Raw genomic sequence first — 11,721 nt, 5'->3', positions numbered from 1 at the left:
AAAGTGCCCGCGAGAAGCTGGCAACCACCTCAGGACTAAGGAAACACATCACCACCTGCCCTGAACCGCACCTCGCCCTCACCCTTCCTCGAGTTGACCGAGGAAGCTGACCCACACCCTGAGATTTCTTCACGGGAGGGGAAGGTGGTGGCGGGGGGCGGGTGGTCCCGCCCCCCCCGCCCCCCCCGCCCCCCGTTGCCACCTCCCCCCGCCCCGCCGCCGCTATCGCTCCGCCTCCGGGGCAGGGAGGTTTCGGGGCGGGCTGGCTTCCCCCGGCAGCGGGAGAGAGTGGTTCTGGGGGGGCCGCGGGTTGGGAAGATGAATACGGAGAACCAAGATGTGCTGTTGGATCTGGAGGGGGAGGAGGAGGAGGGAGAGGAGGAAGATGAGGAGGATGGGGAGACCGGTGAGTAGAGGGGCTGGAGTGGGGGGGTTGACCCACACAAGCACCCCGGGGTAGTCTCTGGAAGTTCTTGGTGGATCTGGGGTGGTGGATGGGGTGGAGGGCAGCTCACCTGCTGCCGGTGACCGGGCTGGGGGAGTAAGGGGGTGGGAGTGGCAGGCAGGGTGCTGCCACCACAGCTCCTGCTGCAACTTGTGATGCTTTTGCCGTGGAGGCTCCGTAATCTCTTTGTGCCGGCGGTGTGAGCCAGGTGGGGCTTCCTCATGGAGTTTTTCCTGCTCTAAGAGAGTCGGCACAGTCTTAATTGGCAGCGGAGCACCGAAAACTTTACCTGTTTCTTTCTGTCTCCTGGGAAGAGAACACCGTCAGGTGGCACAAGAGCAGTACGTGTGGTGCTGGAGACCTTTGGTGTCTCCGGGATCTCCCAGCCTGTGCTAGCGTGGCTTTCTTCCCTCGAAGCAAAAAAAAAAAAAAAAAAAAAAGACATTTCTACCATCACGCCACTCCGGAGGTGCATTATCTCCCAGGCAGTGTTGTGGCTGGTGACATCTGGAGGGGACAGCAGCTACTGGTCCCCGGCACTGCTTGCTTTGCGTGTCTGCATTTGACAGCCAAGCAAAGGAAGGGCTCTCACCCTTCCCTGACATTTCCTACCCCCGGGAAAAAAAAAAAAAATATTTTTTTTAAATTGCCAAAATACAAAAAGGGCAATTTTACTGGGAAAAAAAAATGCATATTGTGCCTGCCAGGTATTTAGATAGTAAAACGACCGAAGAGTTTTATATTCTAAAGCAGCAGATGTTAGTCTTGTCCCAGTGGCAGCAGCAGTGCAGGACAATGACATTTGTATTGACTGTGTGAATGAATTCTACTGAATTATTTCCAGAAAACAGCCCAGAAGGGGCAGATTCTCAGCTGGTTTGGAGTGAAGGGGTCTGTTCTTTTCACTAGAGACACAAATTTACTTGAGTTCAGAAGCTTGGTTCCAGCTGCAGTACCCCAGAAGTCTTTTATTTCTTCTTAACTGGTTAAAATGAATCTAAAAAACAAGGAATGAAGGTGGATCTCAGTCAGACAACCAAGTAGAAGATAGATACATAGATAGTTATACATATTCATCAAATAAAAATCATGGAATCACAGAATGTGTTGGGTTAGAGAGCCTTTAGCATTCGAAAGGTTGTGAATCCTTTTACTGACATGTACTAAATTTTGATTTTTTTTTTTTTAATGTTGGGACTCAGTTTCTGCATTGGTGAAAAGTTCTAGTGGCATTAACTCTCTCTGATACTTACGTTGCCTCTGAATATTGTTCCTTAACAATGGCCAGTGCAGTTTGCCTCATTTATTCACTTAGCTCACTCCACAAGCGTGTAAAATTTGAGCCTCACCCACTGCCTGTGGAAATCAGGGAATGTCTTTCCTCCATCGTTACTAGCCTTTGTTTCACAAGCCATGGGAGTATCCTCTACTTTATAGTAATAGTCCAAAAGCAAAATCAGTTTTCCATATGAAGTGAGGCAGAGGAATTGTTTTGACTCCACTCCCCGAATTAGAGGGTGGATCAGCACTGCAATGTCTTAATCAACACATGCCCTTTTCTTTCCATTCTTTACCCCAGAGAACAACTAAGTTATTTCCTACTCATGACTATCAAATTTGGGGCTAGTTCAGCTTCCAGAGGTAGCAAATCACAAGCTGTGTTTTCAGCTTGCAGGATACAGCAGTTTGGAACAACACAGGCTAATGTGGCAAAATTGACTCAAAATTGAGCAGTGATGATTTTGTGAGTTGTTGTGCACAGGCTGTTACACAGTGCCCAACTCTGTCACATTTGCTGTTCTGCCTTGCAAAACGCATGGGTAACAGTCCCGAGGTTTTAAGTTAGGTATAAGTGCAGGAAAGCTGTTTTATTAGACTGGGAAACATGTAAATCATCCATTTACCTGCTGCTTACATCTGCATTTTTTTCCCAAGAAAGCCATCAATGCTGTAGCAAGTATGCAGGACTTCTGAACTCCTTCCAGTTCTACTCAAGACTGGTCCCAAGTGTTTGTAGCTCATCAGGAAAGCATTATTATGGCTCTTCAAAGTTAGTAGTCAAGGCACATAAAGGGAGTGCTCTGGCTCATAGTGACATATAGTTGGTTTGGGTTATCCATTCTAGTGACGAGCAAACCACTGGTGTCAGAAACAGACTTAGGCAGGAGTCCAGATAAAGAGTTGGGCTCATGAGTCCCAACCCACAGGGAAGGTACCACAGCCACATTGCCTGCCATGCATAGCTTTGAAATGTTTTGTTTCAGTCAGGCTTGTGCTTAAGGAGGAAAGGCTTGGCTGAAGGTTATGCTTTTCTGACAAGTTGAAAACTTTTTTTCCAGAGCTTAAACAAGGCCATTTGGACTCAGATTGTTTTCAAGAGGATTGTTACATTATTGACATCAATTTGTTCCTGAGGTATCTCGTTACCGGGCAGAAATGGTGGGAAGGACATTGAGCTGCAGTTGCCACAGCATTTAGAATTCTCCAAACCCATTATTTTCTGCCAGACAGTTCCATAAACTGTAATGTTTTTCTTTCCCTGTTGCCAAACCTCATACCATACCTAAATTAGTTTGCTTGTGCTTTGGGATTTACAGAATATCTGAGTGTGCTTTCCAGAGAAACTGATTTCTGCAGGCAGTATCCAGAGATATCTACTCTGTACCCGTAATGTAACCATTCCATGTGAAATACTTTTCTCTTCATTGAGATATATTAGCACCTTGCTCCCTCTTCATTGTCTTGATTTTGCTCAGATATATCTCCTAGTTTTTCCTTGAGGGTGCATCTTTCCATCTTTTGTCATCAGCCCATGCTTTATAGATGCCCAAGAAATAGGTGTTCATATGTCAACCTTTTCCTTGTCACATGGTGTAGATACTGTGCTGATGAGGATTTTAACTCTTCTTTCTCAAGAGTACTTCATGTTGCTGTTCAGCACTTGTTTTTACCAACTAAAAACTCACAAAAAATGTCCTTTGCAGCTTAGGGACTATATAAAATTGCACAGGACATGGAAGGGGTGATCTCTGCATGACATAAGAGACATCCTGTCAGTCTGTGGGTCACACAAATGGACCCGTCAAAAACAATTAAATATGGGTTATAAATAAGATCTGTTACTGTATGCATGTTCAACAAAGTTATCATTTAAATCACCTCATCTTAGTACTTCTTGGAACCTGCCATTTCGTAGAAAATGATGGGTTGCATGCTGTGGAATTAAGTTCTAGTTTGCCTCTAGACATGTGGCAAACCCCAAGGGGGAACTGATGCTAAAACTGATCATTTTCTGCTGAGATAAAAAAATTACAAAGAACAGGGGTGATTTTGTATGAGTACAATTAAGTGTCATAAATTAAATTGTCTTTGTAATGCCTTCTATCTTATGCCTTATAAAGAATGATGTTGGGGTTTTTTTTATTTATTGTTAATTTATAGTTTGAGTACTTTCTTGTACTCTCCTAAAAAAAGTAAAACGAAAACCCGTTAGCCTAGTTTGGGGATTAACTGGGGTAGGTCAGGAAAAAAAAGTTGCTCATTTTTGTGCTTTATAAATGAGGCACAAATTATAAAACTAAATATCCTGTGCTTTCCATGAGAAGATCTTTGGAAAAGGTGCTGCAGGGCCTTAGACCTGTGGAGCTGCTGCAGGTGTTTATTTAACAAGATAGTTCATTTAATGGGGTGTGAAGGTTCAGGGCACTGAGGAATGGTGCCATGGGTTGGATTGTGTGTTGTTCTTACATTAAGGAAACAAGGGTGGGGACAGAAATATTATGCAGGTGCTGAGCTCTGTGTCCTAATGAATAGGAAAAAGCTGGCTTTTGCTGGGCTGTCACTGTTACTACAGTTCATGTCTCTGGCGTGGCCCTTCCTAACAGTCTGAAGTATTGCTCTCTAGAATAAGTATGTCATTAACTGATATTTGATTGGTATTATTAATATAACATTTTAAAAATTCACCAACCGTGGGTCTAATATCACTTTTATCTTTTTAGAGATTTTTGTTTCAAACCCAGGGTCACCATGAGTGAGCAGTTTCCCACTCTCCCACAGCTGCCTCATAGTGGCAGCTGAAGTCTTCATGGCATTTTGGCTTTATTTTTCATTTTGGGTGTACCAGTGGCAGCATGGTAGGAATGCAAAGCTATGAAGAAGGACACTGTACCCTTTGTCTTATTACTGCCAGGCTCTTCTGTGGGAGATGGAAACTGGGAGTCATGCAAACTGCCACCAAACAATGAATTTTATTTGATAATCAGTCTAAGAAAGCAAAAATATCTGAGCACAGAATCTTTTGTCTGATATTTCTAAACATCAGACTTTATTCAGGCAGTCCACATCTCTCTGAAAGCTTCATGACAGAAGTGTCTTCTTTGTTTCCTGAAGAATTTCACAGGCATATAAAATACATTTTAGAATTTCATACATTACATACATAAAAATACATTTTTTGAAATATATTTAATGGAATTATCTCTAACTCTTGTTCTCACCTATCTCAAACTCAAACATTTGCTAATAACAGTAGACACCTCAGCACAGTTCCCTGCATAGACTTCAGAAGTGTCATCCTGCAGCATCACTTCAGCTAATTAAAAAAAGCCCTCAGCCTCAAGATAGCCTGATTTAATCTTTCAACAGTCTCTACTCCTCTGTAGGACTCAGAATCACTCCCAAACCTCCTTATGTACACATGGAACACCTTCCCTCAGGAAGTTGGGAGCACCACCTTTGTATATATGTGGTTTCATACTCTGCCAATGGGAACATAACTCACCCAAAGCAGTTGTTGGTTTATCAGGTATGGGCTGAGTGGCAAAGGGCAGGGAATGGTGAAGATTTCATAGAATCATAGAATTGACTGGGTTGGAAGGGACCTCAGAGATCATCAAGTCCAACCCTTGATCCACTACCGCTGCAGTTACCAGACCATGGCACTGAGTGCCACATCCAGTCTCTTTTTAAATATCTCCAGGGATGGAGAATCCACCACTTCCTGGGGCAGCCCATTCCAATGCTTGATCACCCTCTCTGTAAAGAAATTTACTCTCATTGACATCTGGCACATATTCTTCCATTGCATTATACCATCATATGGGATTTTAATCCCTTTTTTGCCATTCCTGTCCCATTTCCATGTCAGAGCAGCTTCCTCTTCGGTTCGGTTCTAGACCTTATCAATACAGGTGGTCCATCTCCTATGTAGCAATTGACCTATTGAAAGGCTTAATATTACTGAATGCAAAACAGTAATTACTGTAATACTGGTCAAAATTTAAACTAACTCTAGATGGTTTTGCTAATGGAAATTGTTACATTAATAAAATGCGTCTGTCATTTTACCTTGTAAAAGGGTAAGATTCAGACCAGCATAGACCCCATCAACAGAACAAACCAGAAAGACCAAATAGGTTTGGAAAGAGACCACATTTAAACATCTTTAATGAATATCAGATTCAGACTGAAAAGTTAACAAAATGTACGGAAATGCAAACTGACTGAACTTTAAGCAGTGTAGTTACAAGTTTGTTGGAGCATAAATATTGTTTAATTGATTTTATGCCACGTGGTAGAAATTGTGGCTTTGTTTCAAGATATCATATAAAGACCAAATAAGATGGAACCCTTCAATTTAGTGTTTATGTTAAATAATTTCCAGCTAAACCAGTAATCATGAATAATTTTTTAGACACAACTGAAAATCAAAGATTTGTAGGAACTGCCACCAACAGCAGATTTTGCTTTGGTTTAGTAGTTTCCCTTACTTTCATTTTTTTCTTGATGGCTTTCCCCTGGCCCCATTCATCTGGTTAGTCAGGTTCTCCAGCATTTTTTAGACATGATTTGTCATGGGACATTAAATATGAGCACAGGAGGCTGCTTACAGTACAGTCACTGGAATGAGCTGCTGCAGCAATATTGTTCTGCAGGAAATATCCACCACCTCTCTCCTGTTCAGGTGCTGTCTGAGCAGTTGCTGCAGCAGGATAAATGTTTGATAACTTCAGGGAATCGTAGAATCCTTTTGGTTGGAAAAGACCTTTAAGATCATTGAGTCCAATCATTAACCTAACTCTTCCAAGTTCAGTGCTAAAATCTCAGTGCCCATGGTGTGCTCCTGTTCTGTGGGTCTATAGCCTGGGTAGATCTTTTGCCAAGATATCTGAGACTTTGACTGTGTCTACATGACTGTTTCTCTCCCCTTGCTGCAGCAGAGCCCCACGATGAGTCCCTCAACCATGGCAGCTTTAGGAAAGTGCAGGCAGATGAGGCATCTTGGCTGGGTGGGGAGTAAATGAAGAGTGGGATCAAGAAGCACTTGTGTTGAGATGCACTGAGTCTCCTGTGCTGTGGTGGTGCCAGAGCTGGTGCATTTTGGTCAGGAGAAAGGCTGATATTAGCCCCTTTTCAGTGGGTGAAAGACTGTGGGTTCTTTGCTTCCTCTGTGGGAGGAACATTTAACTGAGGAAATGTCACCTGGATTGCAGATCAGAGTGGAAAATAGGAGAGCCAAGTATAAAATGTTGTCAGTGTAGCAACTCTGCTAATGATGGTAGGACCTGATATTAGTGATGCCAGGACATGCTGCTGTCATCTGGCACAGAGGAGGAGCTGAAGATGAGCTTGCTGTGGATAAGCTGGGGCTGATGTTGTCATTGAGGGAGCCTGAGATTAGCACCAAAGACCAGAATTTAGCTCCGTGGAGACTCCTGCAGCACAGACCAGGGGCTTTACTGAAGGGTCTGGTAAAATAAGGGGTGTCAAAGAGATGGAAAGATAAAGGAGATGGAAGTAAAGGTGAAACATTTGTTGAGATCTGGGTACCAAGTGAGAAAGTAAGTAAAAGGGAAAGGGGAAGAACCAGTATTTGTAAGGGTAAAGGCAACCAGTGCAGAGCTACAGAGATGATGAAGGGAGTGGAACACCCTCCTTATGAGGAAAGGCTGAGGGAGCTGGGTCTCTTTATCCTGGAGAAGAGGAGACGGTGGGGTGACCTCATGAATGTTTATAAATATAGGGCCAGTGTCAGGAGGATGGAGCCAGGCTCTTCTCAGTGATGTCCAATGACAGGACAAGGGGCAGCAGGTGTGTGCTGGACCATAGCAGGTTCTGCATAGAGATAAGGAAAAGCTTTTTCACTGTGAGGGTGGCAGAGCACTGGGACAGGCTGTCCAGAGAGGTTGTGGAGTTTCCTTCTCTGAAGACATCAAAATCCACCTGGACTTGTTCCTGTGCATCCTCCTGTAGGTGACCCTGCTCTGGTAGGGGGGTTGGACTCAATGATCTTTCGAGGTCCCTTCCAATGCCTAACTTTTGTGATTCTGTGATTTATCTGGTCAGGAACTCATAAATCATGGCATAAAGATTCTTCCAAGTCAGTTCATCAGGAAAATAAGCTTTAGCAAGGGACTAAGGTAATACAACCATGGGTGCGGTGAATTGCAATAAATCATTCTCTGCATTTTCATACATGTTTTTGCATTTTCATGCATATTTTTAATCTATAGGGAAAATCAAAATGTGTTCTTAGGTAATCTGTCCAGGAGGAAAAAAAGGACTTAATTTATATCATTAATTGTTTGCAACAGATTTCCACTGCTCCAGATTTGGCACTGCAGTTAGAGATAATAGCATTTAACAAAACAAGACTGAGATGATGATTCAAAGGGCTCTGGCGTTATCAGAGTTTTATTAGTTTGTGTGTAATATTACTAAAATTATTAGCGTTCTCTTTCTATGGTTGGTTTTTTTTTTTCTTTAGTAGTCTAATGGAATTTTTATAGGCATTAATGAAAAAGGATAAGGTCAAACCCTGCACACTTTACCCTTGTGAGCAGTCCCATTGGCTCGAGTGAGAATAGCATTAGGTTTATAAGTGCTGCTCATGGTAGAGAATGCACAACTACTCCCTAATGGAGGAAATATCTTTATTAAATCTTTCATCATCTCCATATATACTGATCTATTCAAGGAAAAATAATTACATTCATTAATTATTCTGCTGTCTATTAAAGACAAGGAGGAATTTGCACAAAAGGATAAATTAATTTATAAACTGATGGCTGTGCTCAAGACAAACAGTCGAGCAAAACCTCCTACAATATTTACTAAGACTTAAGCATTATTATATTATTAAAAAAAATAATCAAAATTACCTGAGGAATAATGGAGTCAATATTGGGTTTTTTACTTTTTTAACTTGTTCCTTGCTGATAATAAAATGAGAGAAGGAGCTTCAGGGGCAGTCCAGCCAAACAGAGTTCCAAATGTAAGTTTATTGGTATTTGCAAGACCACAGTTCTCTTCTGGATCTTCTAGGAACAGAAGAAGGTGGGTTTTGACAGAGCTGTTTGTTAAGCTGTAGCTGTTAGGATAAAACTCTTCAGAGTCCTTCAATTGCCAAAACTACAAAATATTTCCCGTTAAGGAAACAGAAGTGTACAATTTATTACTATGGGTCCAGCAGTGGGAATGCTTAAAGACGTGAACCTTTGCACCTACACACACAAAGTAGCTCAAAAATGCCTATTTTGACTTTAAACTGAATATTTTCACAGACAAATTAAAAGTATCTTTTCAGAACCTTCCTGTAAACACACTGGCTAATAGGAAATACTTTAAAGCAAATGTTCTGAGAAACTCATTACAGAAATTCAACAATACCTCTTTGGAGACATGTACATTTAAGAGTGATGAGTATAATCTTATAAACATGTTTCAACCTCCAGATTTCTAATTAGATAGTTCACTGATCCATAGGCACTGAAGTCAAACCAAACAGTGATTTGCAATTCCAATTTTGGTTGATCATTTCAGTTCCCAGTGAAGAGGCTCCAGAGCTGCCTGGGGGCTTGGTCTTGCTGAGGAACATCATGGGATCAGCTTGGCTGCTAAAACAGCTGCATTTGGGCAACCACTGCACATGGGCTGCCCTGTTGTAAAGCAGACAGAAGGCAGGGTACACTTTCTCGCTGGGCAGTAATTTTGTCCGTGTGCTTAGGGCTGATCTTGGCAAGTCTGCCTCAGGAAAAACAAAAGTGACATATTCTTTATGTTTCCTGTCTAAGGACAACTGCTTTGGGTTAGTTGCTCTGGGTAAGAGGAAAAAACCCAAACCAAAGGAAAACAAAAAACAACCTTGCATTATTTTAAGTAATAACAAAACCCCTTTCAGGTACTCAGGGGCTGGCAGAAATCCAGGTGCATTTGTGCAATCATAGCATCATATGAATCAAAGAATGACCTAGGTTGGAAGGGACCTTAGAGATCATCTACTCCAACCTCCCTGCCATGGGATGGTTCTCATCTCAACAAGGTTGCTCAAGGCCTTATCCAACCTGGCCTTAAACATTTCCAGGGAGGGGTCATCCACAACTTCTCTGGGCAATCTGTTCCGGAGTCTCAGCACCCTCATCCTAAATAACTTCTGATATCCAGTCTAAACCTGTTCTCCTTCAGTTTAAAACTATTCCTCCTTGTCCTATCACTGACCACTCTTATGAAAAGTCTCTCTCCAGAGTCCCTGTATGTTGCCTTACAGTATTGGAAGGCAGCTATAAGGTCCCCCTGGAGTCTTCTCTTCTTTAGGCTGGAAAGTCCCAGTTCCTTCAGCCTCTTAGCAGAGATGCCCCAGCTCCTGTATCATACCTGTGGCTGTCCTCTGGACTCGTTCCAACAGATCCATATCTTTCTTATAGTGGGGACACCAGAACTGGATGCAGTACTCAGGGTGGGATCTCACAAGTTCAGGATAAAGGGAGAAAATCACCTCTCTTGATCTGCTGGCACTGATGTGTTCAGTGCTGAAGGAGGTGAAGAAATGCTATTCACCAGAGAGCTGGTTAATGCTTCAGTCCCCACTGAAGCACTTGGTCACAGTCCTTCAGCAAATCACCCATCAGAGATATGCATGTTTATTAGGCCAGGTTCTGGGCACTCTAAGCAGGGAAGATGGAGTACTTGGACAAAAATGATCACCAGCTTACACTGCTTCTTGGTTTTATCCTTTATACCTCTTAAATCATCAGCAATAATGTGGTTTAATAGAGCGAGTTTTGAGTCAGATCTCACTAATAACTCATCTGAAATTTCTCAGGGAAATAAAACACATATAAACAATGACATTTTGATATTTGGACACAAGTAGTATAGTGTTTCTGATAGCTTTTACATTACCAAAATTTCATGTCCTCCTCTTAGTAAACCTGCAGTTTGCTCCTGTTGCCCTCACACAACAACATAAGCTTCTGAGGCTGGAGGCTGCTTCTCATCTAAGCACACCAGTCCATGTAGAGGCATATTACAAGCCAAACATGTCACAAACATGAGAACAATCCTTTTGAGTTAAGTGGAACTGTCACGATCCATGAATTTATTTTAGTGTGTAGATGTTGCAGTCCCAGCCCCCAGAGACTGTATATTGCTGTTCAGAGTGGGTTGTTTGTTTTTTTTTTAGTGCTGGGGTTTTTTCAGTGGTTTATCTTGCAGAGTTTTTCATGATGGTCATGGTTATTCCATAAAATGTGTATGTAAACAGTGGTACTCCATTTATCAGTTGTGGCTGGTGTATCCTCATCTTTTTTTCTTTTTCTTTCTTTCCTCTGAGTTTAATTAATGTTTTGGGGATAGACATTCATCCTGCACTAAGACCAAATATATCTGTCAGAGGAGTTTCTTCATCCTCACTGCTGTGCAGTTGACTGAACAAACCCACTGACTCAACAGGATGTTCCTCAGGAACCCCTCACGTGCAAAAATAAACTCCAGAGAAAATCTGTTTGCTCTCAAAATTAGTTTTTCACTTCTTTTTCACCCCCTTCACTATTTTCTTCACCATTTTATTCTGTCACATTTAGGGTCAGGTGTTCTTTTGATTTTCAGAGTGTCAAATTTGACTTGGTTTGAGCAGGTCTAGCTCCTGCAGAAGAGGAATGTCACTTAGAGTAACATAAGTTGCCTTCAGGATGCAAACTACTCCAGACAGAAAAAGTGCCAACCTGCAGTGAACATGGAGACAGGAATCATGTGGATATTCAGTGTCTGAGATAATAAACCAGATAATAAAATAAACCAAAGTCTGTGGCTATAGGAAAGGTGGCCACTGAAATCCTTGCTGTGTGAGTTCAGCATGAACGTTTCCCATCAGTGTTTTGTGCATCAGGGGATTGATACAGCAGGTGCTCTGAATGCTTTCAGGTTTTGCCTATGTAGAGTGCAGGTCAAAAATACAACCATAAGGAAGATTTAAAAGCTTTTCTTTTATGTGATCA

The 11,721-nt window shown here is 42.2% G+C and overlaps 1 protein-coding gene across 6 annotated transcripts in view; it reads left to right on the top strand.

The window, feature by feature from the left end:
• Positions 1-262: 262 nt before the first annotated feature.
• The window catches only part of ANO6 (anoctamin 6), a 74,773-nt gene continuing 63,314 nt past the window's right edge, over positions 263-11,721 (top strand). For 2 of the 6 annotated variants that reach the window (XM_071733555.1, XM_071733549.1), the window contains exon 1: positions 265-406. In XM_071733555.1, the coding sequence (XP_071589656.1) occupies positions 319-406 (88 nt within the window). In that variant the 5' untranslated portion in view covers positions 265-318. Of the gene's footprint in view, positions 407-11,721 lie in introns of all 6 variants that reach the window. The other 4 variants (XM_071733553.1, XM_071733552.1, XM_071733551.1 and 1 more) reach the window with 4 other exon arrangements.

The sequence above is a fragment of the Heliangelus exortis genome, chromosome 1 (assembly GCF_036169615.1).
Source record: "Heliangelus exortis chromosome 1, bHelExo1.hap1, whole genome shotgun sequence".
In the NCBI taxonomy this organism is placed as follows: domain Eukaryota; kingdom Metazoa; phylum Chordata; class Aves; order Apodiformes; family Trochilidae; genus Heliangelus; species Heliangelus exortis.
Note: the sequence above shows the minus strand (reverse complement) of the source record. Positions and strands in the feature narration are given on the sequence as shown.